This window comes from Lampetra planeri, chromosome 23, assembly GCF_965212315.1.
Source record: "Lampetra planeri chromosome 23, kcLamPlan1.2.h2, whole genome shotgun sequence".
NCBI lineage: Eukaryota > Metazoa > Chordata > Hyperoartia > Petromyzontiformes > Petromyzontidae > Lampetra > Lampetra planeri.
This window is the reverse complement of record NC_136129.1, coordinates 1943538-1956806: the sequence shown is the minus strand read 5'-3', so window position 1 is coordinate 1956806 and position 13269 is coordinate 1943538. Positions and strand designations below refer to the sequence as shown.

Sequence of the window (13269 nt, the reverse complement as noted above, 5' to 3'; positions counted from 1 at the left end):
ACCCGCTTGCCCCCCACCCACCAACCCACCCACCCCCACCACGCGATGCTACGCAACTGCAGCAACGCCGGCGCGGGGACTGCCTGTTCGCGATGTCGAACGCCCGGTGGACGCACCGATTCCCGCCCTCGGCCGGAGGACCGGCCCGGCGTTTCTCACGGACGCCACGGTGGCTAGGAGATGTTGATTACCTCGCCTGGTGTGCAGGAGGTTCGTGGGTTCGATCACGACCTCGACGCCTGCTGCATTGTTTGGAGTTTGCATGTTCTCCCTGTGGTCGTGTGGATTTTTCTCCGGGTCCTCCGGTTTTTCCCTCCACATTCATAATTAACGTGCACTTAAGCGAGTATTTGGCTGCTATACATTTCCACGTTTCCACGTGATGATGATGAGCCCACTTCAATGAGCTGTAATTTGTGCTGGCCCGGTCGCTTCTGAAAAGGCGCTAGACAGCTCAGTGGGGCCTTACCTCGTAAAATAAAAAATTAGTTTATGGTTTATAATTAGTTTATAATGAGTTTCTCACAAACCCCCCCCCACCCCCCCCCCCCCGATCGCATCGCCAACGAGCAGCCGCTGGGCTTCATCGTGGCGTGCGGCGGAGATTTTATCACGGCGCCTGGCTCCACGTATTTATGGTACGTTCAACTTATTTTCTACCGGACGGAGCCAACCGTGCCAATCAGAGGTGACAGGGGGAAGGTGAAAAGTCGGATGTGAGGGGGTTGGTGTCAAATATCCAGGTGCCCTCTTCCCCTCCACAACTTTAGTTGCGTTCTCACACGAGTAAGCGACGACTCGTGCAAACTGAAGATGCACGGTATGTACGTACGTTGAACTTCTTTTGCACCATACGTAGCCAACCGTGCTCAAACGCAGTGCTGGGGGAGCCGTTCGGGCTACGACGTGGTAAAACCGCGACGGCCTCGTCGCGATCCCCTCTCCAGATAATCCTCACATGAGGCCCCATGGCGCCCCGCCCATCCCCCCCGTTCCGTGGGGCTCCACTTCCAGGGAGACGCCGTACACGGACGAGGAGGCAGAGGAAACTAAATTATTTTTGACTTGACCAGGCGTAAGGCCCCACCACTGAAGCTACGTAGCCCTTTGTCAGAAGTGACCCTGGCTATGGCGTATTACAGCCCAGCCAAGTGGGGGCTTCTCATCGTGTGGAAATTTACAGCAGCAGCCAAATACTGTAAACACGCGCGATGTCGATTCGAAACGTGGAGGGAAAAACCAGAGGACCCGGAGAAAAATCCACGCGACCACGGGGAGATAGAGATGTGCAAACTCCAAATATACTACGGCTGGCGTCAGGAACAAACCCACGACATCTTGTACAACAGGCGAGGTAGATAACATCTCCGAGGACAGGAAAGTGATCAGAAATGCGGGCGCTGCTTGTCGGGTCGAAAATGCTCCCCTCCGGCAACCTGGTGAGCGTGGGAGCAAGCGAGCGCGCGCGCTCACGTGCATACGGTGAACTTCTTTTTTAGCACCACACGTAGCCAACCGTGCTAATCGGAGGTGCGGAGGGGGGGGGGGAAGGACGAGAAACCAAACTAAAGAAATTAGTTTGTCAATCTAGACGTGTTTAAAACCGCACAGCTCCCAGTGGCTTTCTAACGTATGTACGTTGAACTTCGATTTGCACCGAACATCGGAAGGAAGAGAGCGCTCCGGACAACCGCAGAAGCGCACCACGAAAAGCGGCGCACGACGGCAGCCGCCGTCTTTTATTCGATGGCTCAGCCAAAAAACTGCCGCGGCCGCTGCTCCTTGGTCACTCGCGGGTCGTTTCACTCACAGCGGCAAGCTCCACTAGGCCGCGGTGGAGGGGCGGAGTGGGGGGCGTTGGGGGAAGGGGGGGCCTTGTTGCGGCGGCGAAGACGCCAGGGCTGGACGAGACGATTTGGGGTCGTGTCACGAGGCGGGCAAAGGGCTCGCGGCCTCCCGCAAGCGCCGCGACGATGCACCTGCACTGCAGCCATCATCTACTCGCAACGCGTGCGGGGAACGCGAGAGAGAGAAAGGCGGAGAGGGCAGCTGCGATAGAACCGAGTGGAAGGCGGTCAGAAGAGAGAGGACAGGGAACCTGCCGAGGAGGCAAGAAACTCGCGGCCGCCAGAGACAGAAGCGCGGAGGAGGCAGAGGAGAGAGATCCAGGCAGCATTGGGGAGGGTCCCACACTGTACACACACACACCGGTACGTACGTACGGTACGACATACCGTACCTCCGCAGCGAGGTGAGCGCCTCGGTCTCCTCCAGGGTGTCTACGGACGAGCGCTGGGAGGCTAATCGCCGTCTGAACAACAGACTGACACGACAGACAGCAATGGGCCTTTAGAGAGAGCGCAAACAAGGCCACAAACTCCGGGTCACATTTCACGCACGCACACACAGGTCAGTCGGCGCAACTCGCTGGCCAGTAGCAGCCAAAGAGATTCTCATCATTATCATCACGATCATCATCCGATTCTTTGAACGGGATACCAGGATCGAGCTCTCGCGCTGCGAGAATTAAACACGTTCACTCGGTCGCGGGAAGGTTTTACGCAATTTGTATTTTAAAAAATGGGTTTAAACAGATGCACAAATAAGTCACAGTGTCGTCCTCGGCACACTTTGTAAAGTTCCACGAAAGACGTCAACGTCTTCAAAAGGAACCCTTCGGAAGGGCGGCACCGCACACGTAGCTCTACGGCCCTTCTGTCAAGCCGCCCCTAACGCGTCTCTCCCCGCACGGCCCAAGGAGGCTCTCGCGTGCCCAGCAGCATCCCCGGCCTAGCGGCGACCGCCACGGCCACCCACCCCTTCCCCCCCCCGCCCCCACCCAACCTCGTGACCGTACCGGTCGTTGGGGCGGGGGGGCATTAGTTGACCATACTTCACCACGCCGGCCGGCACTGGGGGCAGACTCCCCGTGCGTGCGCACCCACGGGTAGAGTCTGCCCCCAGATTTATTGAGGACCGGAGATCCTGGCGATTGACACTCCGCCCCCACGAGGTGCCGTGCAGAAACAAAAGAGCGGTTCGCAGGTCGCGTCGCGTTTTGACGTCCACTTGTAAATGTTCCCCCCCCACCCCCCAATTTCATCTCCAGACCGCGCCAACAGCGTCCGTCACGGGACGAAGATTCCACTCGGAGACTCTGGCAGAGCGGTGTGCGACCCTGCGTGAGATAACAGCCTCATCCCTCCCGCTCCGTCCCTGCGGAAGCGGATATCACAGAGCTACCTCCAAGATCCCTCCTCTTGTTCTCCTTCTTCGAGTGACCTCTGAGTCCACATGCAGCACGGGCAGCAACTTCCCACCCGCCTGGCCGTACGAGGGTGATGCTCCGTCGCATGACAATCAAACCGATATTTTAATTCTCAAGAGCTGGGATAAAGGCAAATTAAGCGCAGAACCAGACATGATTTTAAGAAAAAAAATCCATCACATTAACTAATTACAGTCGTAACAATTTTTATTTTACCAGGTAAGGCCCACTGAGCTCTACAGCTCTTTTTGAGAAGCGACCAGGTCATCAAAAATGATAGCTCAACAAAGTGGCTTATCGTCATGTGTACATTTATAGCAGATCAAATACTCTAAACGCGTAACATTGGTTCTATATGTGGAAGGAAAAACCGGAGGACCCGGAGAAAAGTCCATGCGACCACGGAGAAAGACACAAACTGCAAATATACAGCAGCAGGTGTCAGGGTTGGGATCGAACCCATAACCTGCTCCATAGCAGGCGAGGGAGTTAACATCCCTGACTGCGTGAGGTTGGTGATTTTTCTGTTTGGGGAGTGCGGCATTCCATCGTTATTCACGCACTTGGCTATCGGCGATTCTGGATATCCATGAATCTCATCTGGAACTCCTTACTACATCGAGACAGACAGAGAGATAAAGTGATGAGAGAAAAAGTGATGAGAGATAAAGTGATGAGAGATAAAGTGATGAGAGAGAAAGCGATTAGAGAGAAAGTGATGAGAGATAAAGTGATGAGAGATAAAGTGATAAGAGATAAAGTGATGAGAGAGAAATCGATGAGAGATAAAGTGATGAGAGATAAAGCGATGCGAGAGATACATAATTGTCTCGGATTTAATAGCTTATTTACGTATATTTCAGGTAACTGATTACCAAGGTAGGTTTTCGCAGGCCAATATCAACACCGCCTCCACCGGGACCACCGCCGCTGCCGCCCCTTGTAAGGCGACAAGGTTCCATCGCTGTGTGTGGCTGCGACGGCGGGGGCGGCCGCGAGCACATGCTGTGCAAGTTCCCTACGCCCCCCCACCGTCCCCTAACGTCTGTCACCACGGGCCCAGCGGCGCGCGCTCCCCCGCATTCCTCCACGCCGGGCGCAAGCGTCACGGCTCGCCGCACGAGTCCGAACGCGCAGCGGCCAACGCGTCTCGCAACACGGCCACCCCGGAGGGCCCTTGTGTGCCGGGCAGCGCCCCGGCCTCACCACAACGACCATCACCGTCGCCCCCCACCCCCCCTTACCTCAACCCCCCCAATCTTCCTCACCACCCAGCGCATGATCCAAGAGGTCCCTGATTGGGTAGCACCTTAGGTGGCAGACGCTGCGGGTGTCCACCATGGGCAGTCTCTCTCTCTCTGGAGCGTACGGCGAGTAATGTGCAAATCGCACGTCCAAGTTGAAGTCTGCGAGCCATGCGATGACAGCTTAATCCACGCTGGACACCGTGGGCAGTGTTCAGCGTGGGGAGGAAGGCCTCGCGTGCACAACCCGTCCGCTTGATGGGCAATAGCTATCACGGTGGCTAGGAGATGTTAACTATCTCGCCTGGTATACAGGTCTGGGATTTCATCCTGACCCTGACACCTACTGTATATTCTGAGTTTGCATGTCTCTTTCTCATCATCATCACGGTGGCTAGGAGATATTAACTACCTCGCCTGGTATACAGGAGGTCGGGGATTTCATCCCGACCCTGACACCTGCTGTATATTTGGAGTTTGTGTGTCTCTCTCTCTCCGTGGTCGCGTGGATTTTTTTTCTTTCTTTGGGTCCTCTGGTTTTTCCCTCCACATTTAAAAACATGCTTTGAGATTATTCTGATTATTTTGCTGCTATAAATGTCCAAATGATGGGCCACTTTGTTGAGCGAAAATTTGTGATGGCCAGGTCGCTTCTGAAAGAATAAGTTAATGCCTCAGTGGGCTTTGCCTGGTAGGATGGGGATGGTTCAGTGTTGTATCTCTATGTCTTTGGGCGATTTGTTTACCTTTCTTGTACTTTGCACGACTATCGTGTTTGTGTGCCGTTTGTTGCTGTAACGTGCTGACCCCGTGCCCTAGCTGGACATCTACGGAAAAGAGCTTCACAGCTCATCGGATTCCTTCTCAACTATAAATAAATAAATATTCAGATTCTACGTTTGAGACACGTTCCTCGGCACATTTGTCCTTCTGTCCCCCCCCCCCCCACTGAAAATAACATCGTGGCGGCAACCGCTCCCGACAGCAGCTACCACCGTGACCCCCTGCGGCCCAGGCATGTTTGTGATCAGTAAATGAAATGCTTCAGGAAACAAAGGAAAAAAAATTGTTGAACACGTTGTAGTTGTAGAGCAACATTACCCATAAGTTTTTTGGGTTAGATTTGCGCAAATAAAAATGTGCCGCCACCACCCTCTCTCCGATTACCCCAGCCCGTGTCTATGTGTAGTGGTGATACGCGCTGGGGTAGCGATCAGGTGCCAGCGCGTTGTGATTGGATGTGTGTGTGGTGACGCGCGCTGACGGTGAGGGATCAGGGGTCAGCGCGGGATCGTGGGTTGTGTGGTGTTGATTGGCTGGGTGCCGGTGACGTGCTGGTGTGGGAGTGATCGAGTGGCAGCGTGGCGTGATTGGTTGGTGAGTGGAAACACGCGTTGGGGAAAGAGGATCGTAGAGATAGCGCGTTGTGATTGGTTCACTAACAAGCGATGCTCGCATCGAGGTCCGCATCCGCTCCGTCTCCCGGGAGGAACGACTATATAAGGGGATGCGCACAGGCGCACGGGGTGAGTGTAACCAGCGAAGACGGAAGACGGGAGGAAGAGATAGGGCCCTGCGGTACCTAGTCCCGCTGTCCTGCGAGGACCGGGACTCTGTGTAACCCAGAGGGGGAGTGTAGGGTGAGCATGCAGTGTCAGCATGCAGAGTGTGTAGCCGGGGCCTAGAGTCTACACGAGACGAGTGATATGGGTGTAGCCAGAGGCGTAAGGTCTACACGAGACGAGTCTACACGAGAAGAGTCTACACGAGACGAGTGATGTGTGTGTAGCCAGAGGCATAGAGTCTACACGAGAAGAGTCTACACGAGACGAGTGATGTGTGTGTAGCCAGAGGCATAGAGTCTACACGAGAAGAGTCTACACGAGACGAGTGATGTGTGTGTAGCCAGAGGCATAGGGTCTACACGAGAAGAGTCTACACGAGACGAGTGATGTGTGTGTAGCCAGAGGCATAGGGTCTACACGAGGCGAGTCTACACGAGACGAGTGAGACGTGTGTAGCCAGAGGCCTGGAGTCTACACGAGTTCAGTACGGGGTGTTATAAGAAGAATAGAGGTTACGAGTTGTACCGGTGTCTGGTGACCGTACGCGGAAGAATAGAGATTACACGTTGTATCGAGATAAGCGAAGATTTAATAAAAGAAGTGTGTTACCCGTCAAGGAGTTTCCTGCCGTCATTTCCAATACTTCATATGTAAGACCGAAGCAGCAGGAGGAGGATTTCTCCACAACTCTGTGGCTGTCCGCCCGATGATGCTGGTTGATGTTGTTGTTACCGGCGAAACATCACGCTGCTGGGATTGTCAATGTTGTAGTGGGTTTACTCTCCAACACACAACTGGTTCGTGTGGAACTAGTAACTAACTGACACGTTTTGTTTACGTGACAAACCCGTGCTAATTGGCTGCGTCGGGTGGCGGTGGCGGGTTTCATGGACGCGGTCTACCCCATGACTCCTCTATTGTGGAAAAAACAACGTAAGCACTTGCTACCCTGGTTGGGTTACCAATGAGCCACTCTGGGGAGGGGGCAGTGGTTCAAGGGCCGAGGAAGGATGCGAGCGACCTTGGCGAAGGTCGCTCGCTGCCACGGAGCATCGCCTCGACAGACGGCCAACGTGAAAACTCAGCATGATGATAACAACACGCACGGCAGTGGCTCACTCCTCAGAGACGGGGACGACCGGCGCTGACAACTTTCCCAAGCACTTGCGCCCCTCTACGCATTGAAAGTGCCGTCGCCCGATTAACGCCGAGCGTTTGTACACGTGGGAGGAAACTGGGAGCGCCCACGCGTGCGAGGGGGAAACGCTCAATCCCCTGACACAGACCGAACCAAATTGGGCCCGCATTTTTTTTCCTGTACTGCCTTCTCCTAGCGAGCTGGTGGGGTGGGGGGTTACACGGCACCGCGGCGCTCACGGGAAGGGGACTTTCACAACAACATCTGTGTGTGTGTGATCCGCCTACCGTCCCTCACCGCTTGCCTCCACGATGCCAGATTACAGGGCCCACGTGCGCGGCCGTCGCCATCACCGCCGCCGTCGTGGCAGTCTGCACGCCGTGGCAGTCTGCACGCCGTGGCAATGTGTACGCGAGCGAGCCTTCGTCTGGGGGCCTACAGGGGCTGCTTTCTTTGCCGTGCTGGAGCTCAAATCAGATCACGGAGGGGTCAATTACAACCACAGTTGTGTTGTTCGTAACGTACGTACGTGTGTGTGTACGTTGAACTTCTTTCGCACAGTACGTAGCCAACCGTGCTAATCGAGGGTGTGGGGGTGAGTGTGTATGCATATTGAACTTCTTTCGCACCGTACATAGCCAACCGTGCTAATCGGAGGTACGGGGGAAAGAACAACAAACTAAACACTCAAAGCAGTTCTAAAAAAATGAGTTTGTCACTCTCTAAAGGATGATTTAAAAATGGTAACTCCAAGTGGTCTCCTAATAAATCACGGTCCAATTGCAATTTCAGCTCCCAAAGCTCGTGGTCACTGCGCATCGTGCTCTTTCAGATGCGCTGCTTCTGCAGCCGTCTGGAACGCTCCTCCTTCCGATATTAGGAAGCCGTTGGAGCTACGCACTTTTAAATAATCGTCTAGATCGAACAAGAAAACATTCCTTCCAACTGCATTTCGTGTTTAGTGTTGTTGTGCTTTCCCTGCCCCACCTCCGATTAGCACGGTTGGCTACGTACGGTGCGAGCGAAGTTCAACATACATACGTGCGTGCTGTTCACGCAAACACACCGCGTCTCCCTCCTACCCTCCCAGCCTCTTCCACAGCACCCTCTCGCTCTCTCTCTCTCTCTTACATCTCCCTGCTCTCCTCTAACACTACAGGCTCTCACTTCGTCCGCTTAATGTCAATCTCCTCCCCTCCTATCTTCTCAGCTCTCTCTGCTCTATCATCTCTGGTTGTGCAGACCCCCTCAGCTTTGTTTCTCCTCCGTCTCCACACTCTCCCGGCTGCTCTATCTTCCCACCCCCCCTCTCTTCCCCTTCTGGGTTTTCCTGTCTCTCTCCCCACCACCGTTTCCCCTTTCCACCTCCTGTCCCGCCCGTCCTACCGCTCACCGTCTCTCTCACTCTGACCTTCCTTATCCTCCCCTTTTCATCTCGAACCTTTAACCGTCCTTGCTCTCTGCCCTGCACGTGCCCCCCCCACCTCCGCCCTGTCTGTGTCCCCCCCCCCCCCTCTGGCTTTGGGGGGTCACCTCCGGCGAGCACGGCTGGCTACGTGCTGTGCGAAAGAAGTTCAACACACATGCATACATACACACACACGCGCACGCGCGTCCTTCTCAATGGCCGTGCCACCGGCACCACACAACCGCGACGGGCACCAACAGGCGCACGGCTCCCTGGCCACTGCCGCCCGCATCACCCCGTCCCTCTCCTCCTCCCCTCCCTCCCGCGCCAGGCCACTCACGTGAAGGCTGCCCCCCGTGTTTTGCTAAGCCATGGCAACCGCACTTGGCTCTAAAACACAGCGGCCTCCATTCACGCCGCCACCGCCGCCACCGCGGCTTAGCCAGTGGGGTGCGAACGCCTTCCAAATGCGCTTAGCACACAGCAGCGTGGGGGGCAGGGAGGTGGGGGGGTCAACATTGCGTGCAAACAGGGCCCCCCCCCACCTCCAGCACCACTCCGGCACCCGGCCAGGCGTAACCGCAAAAGGAGAACGTGGCCAAGGGGGAGGTGGCGCTGGAGTTGCCATCGGCTCTCGCTCGCTGGCTCACAACCACCGCCGGTGCAATGCTCCGTTTGTTCGCTCTCTTTCAAGCGGCACTCCCACCTATCCTGATCCAACCCCCCCCCCCCCCAAGTTCTCGCCCGATTAAACAACAAATCGAGTTAAGAGCGCGACGGATTCTTTACACGCGGTCACCGGTCAACCGGCCTGAGACCATCGACTTGCCGCACCCCCAAGGACTCCGTTGACATCTCGGCTGGGCGGCTCAAACCCCCCCCCCCCCCCGGGATTCGAAGCCAGGATGTGTCACCGGCGCTGGCTCGAGCTTCTGGGACCTTGGAGGCGATCCCTCGATTAGATGTTGTTCAATAACACGCCTCTCAAATGCCACGTCGCGCGCGTCAACGCCCGCATGAATAAATCACGGAACGCGGGCGTGCCCGTTTACAATTTGACACGTTATTAACTATTACTACTGTAATACTACTCTTTTATATTTTACCAGGCAAGGCCCCACTGAGCTACTGTACAAAGCTCTTTTTTCAGAAGCGGCGCTGGCTATCGCCGTTGATTGCTCACCAAAGTGGGCTTATCATCTTCGTCGTCGTCGTCAGCGTGGAAATCTAGAGCAGCGGCCAAATGCTCCAAAACGCGTGACGTTGATTCTAAATCTGGGGGAGGGAAAAACCGGGAGAAAAACCCACGCGACCACGGGGAGAGAGAGAGAGACACGCAAACTCCAAATATACAGCAGGCGCCGGGATCGAACCCACGACCTCCTGTATACCAGGCGAGGGAGTTCACATCTCCCAGCCACCGAGGCGCCCATATTATTATTAGGCGCACGTGAGGCTGTATTCCACACACGGCGGCGTTTGCAATTATCACGGACTTTGTGTGTCCCCATCCATACACCGCAGGCACGCGATTGAGTGAAAACAGTATCATATTTGACACCGCACGGGGGAGGCTGGCGTGGCGCGATGGTTGTCCAGCACACTGGGACCTTGCAGGCTAGAGGGGGAAGTGTTCATCCTTTCAGTTGCAAATCTACAATTTCATCACCGAAACTAAAACTCTGAGCCATCTCCCGTTAACAGCGCTGAACCAGTGGTGGGTATTCCTGATTCACATGGCGGGGGGGGGCGAGTCTTCCCCACAGTATGTGGTCATAACTGTATCGACCACACCCCTCACGCGCAGGGATGATGGACTGAGTTACTCCGCGCAAACGATGCATCTTCATCTCACAGGCAGCGTTCTTTCGCCCAGCAAGCTGTAGGCCCAGCAAGCTGTTGGCCCGCTGATAGGAAGCTACCCAAGGCAGCCCCAGAGGCAAAACGTGAAATCTGTAGTTCTAAAAATGTGGGCCACGATGATGATGACGACGACGCACAATGGCGTACACACACCTGTACGTGCACACACCTGTACGTGCACACACCTGTACGTGCACACACCTGTACGTGCACACACCTGTACGTGCACACACCTGTACGTGCACACACCTGTACGTGCACACACCTGTCCGGTTGTGCAATTGTGTGCTCATCTGTACATCACGTGTGCACATCCTCCACGTGTGTAGCCTTGACAGACTGTTGGGGTAAGTGCTGTTAGCGAGCAGCTGTGAAGGCCGGAACGGCACACGAGGGGGTGGGTGGCCAGCACCACGCCCGGCCGCCTTTGTCTCCCCAGTGACGATGTTTACACACAACAGCGGGTACTCATTTGAGGTTGAGTCGACCTTGAGGAGGCCCAGGGTCGGTTCAAATAATCGTCGTGTGCAGGAACCAAACTCGGGTCACCGGGTTCATGGCACAGCACGCTAACCACTGTGCCACCGCTCCAAAGTTGACCTGTGGGCACCTGTGTGTGTGTGTACACCTGTGTGTGTGTGTACACCTGTGTGTGTGTGTACACCTGTGTGTGTGTGTACACCTGTGTGTACACCTGTGTGTACACCTGTGTGTGTACACCTGTGTGTGTGCACATTTATACACCGAGTGTACACCTGTATGTGTGTGTGTATACACCTGTGTGTGTGTACACCTGTGTGTATGTACACACCTGTGTGTGTGTGTGTGTACCTGTGTGTGTGTGTGTGTACACCTGTGTGTGTGTGTACACCTGTGTGTGTACACCTGTGCACACCCCCACCTCTGCCTCTGCACGTCGCTCACCGCGCCCGGCGCCTCCACGCTCAGCGTGGGCCCCAGGGCCGCTCGGCCTCCTCCCGCTCCTCCTCCTCCTCCCTGTGGCCCCGAGGCGGCCCCCCCGGGGCCCCCAGCGGGTGCCGCTCCCGCCGAGCTGGGCCGCGAGCGCAGCGGCGTCGCCGCGAGCAGAGCGCCCGGCTCGGCCCCGAGGCCGCTCGCCACGCTGCTGTTGGCCGGGACAGAGGCCTCGCAACCGGCGGGGCCCGCGGCCGCCGCCGGCGCGGCCTCGGGCCCCGTGCACGGGGGGCCCGCGGCCGCCTCCCGGTCGGCCCCTCCACCACAACCGCCGCCTCCGCCGCCCTCCGCGCCGCCGCCGCCGACCGCCGCGGTCCCGGCGGCAGCCGCAGCGACCGCCGCGGGTTTCCCGTCGAGGGAGATGTTGGTGAGGAAGGCGATGGCCGCCTGGCGACGCCGGTCGGCGACTCGCAGAGGCCTCCTGGCCGTGTCGCCCGCGCCGCGTCTCCCCCCCGGGGCGCCGCCGAGCGCCGCCGCAGCCATCGCGGCGCGCCGCGCCATCCCCCCAGAGCAGGTGGCGCTCCCACTCACATTCCCCAGTTCACATAGGCGCGGCGCGCGGGGTGGCTCCGCATTCCCCAGTTCACATAGGCGCGGCGCGAGGGGTTGCTCCGCATTCCCCAGTTCAGATAGGCGCGGCGCGCGGGGTGGCTCCGCATTCCCCAGTTCACATAGGCGCGGCGCGCGGGGTAGCTCCACATTCCCCAGGTCACATAAGCCACGGATGGGTTGGGGGTGTTAGATTTCTCAGTGCGCTTAAGCGATGGTGGGGTGCTCGATTTAGTGCGCATAAGTGCGGGATGGGAAGGACGTTAGTTTGTCTAGTTCACATAAGGGGGTTGTTCGGTATTGTATTTCATGGTGTGGATAGGCACGCGACGCGCTGGTTAGATTGTATAGTGCAGACAGCCCCGTGGTTCTCGCCCGCGGTGGGTGTCAATGTCCCAGCAGAGCTACTTGACAGCGACCTCTTCAGAAGCGACCTGGCCGTCACGAATGATGGCTCAACGAAGCGATCTCATCACCACCATCATCACCACCATCATCACCACCATCATCACCATCATCATCATCACCACCACCATCACCACCACCATCATCATTACCATCATCATCACCATCATCACCACCATCATCATCACCATCATCATCACCATCGCCACCATCATCACCACCATCATCATCACCATCATCATCACCACCATCATCATCATCACCATCATCATTACCACCATCATCATCATAACCATCATCACCATCATCACCATCATCATCACCATCATCACCATCACCACCATCATCATCACCACCATCACCACCATCATCACCACCATCATCATTACCATCATTACCATCATCACCATCATCATCACAACCATCACCACCATCATCATTACCATCATTACCATCATCACCATCATCATCATCACCACCATCACCACCATCATCACCATCACCACCATCATCATCACCACCATCATCACCACCATCATCATCACCACCATCACCATCGTGTGGTTATTTACAGCAGCGAGACACTCTGAATGCGCGATGTCGATTCTAAATGTGGAACGGAGAAAACGGAGGATCCCGAGAAGCATTCACGCGACCACGGGGAGAGAGACAAGCCTCAAATACACAGCAGCAGCAGCATTGTCAGGGTCATGATCGAACCCACGACCTCCTGTACACCAGGCGAGGTAGTTAACATCTGGCCAGCGAGCTGCTTCTGGGATCGCTTCACATGACCTGCGATCGGTCACAGCAAGGGGGCAGCACTTCTCCGCGTCAGGAATTAATATTATTGGGTC

At 56.2% G+C, this 13269-nt stretch overlaps 1 protein-coding gene across 1 annotated transcript in view; it reads right to left on the bottom strand.

Moving 5' to 3' along the window:
- The window catches only part of LOC144726219 (CDK5 and ABL1 enzyme substrate 2-like), a 34153-nt gene extending 22174 nt beyond the window's left edge, over positions 1–11979 (bottom strand). The window contains exons 1-2 of the mRNA XM_078604742.1: positions 11388–11979; positions 2240–2323 (exon numbers count right to left, since the gene is read on the bottom strand). Of these exons, the coding sequence (XP_078460868.1) occupies positions 2240–2323; positions 11388–11959 (656 nt within the window). The 5' untranslated portion in view covers positions 11960–11979. The remainder of the gene's footprint in view (positions 1–2239; positions 2324–11387) is intronic.
- Positions 11980–13269: the final 1290 nt, after the last annotated feature.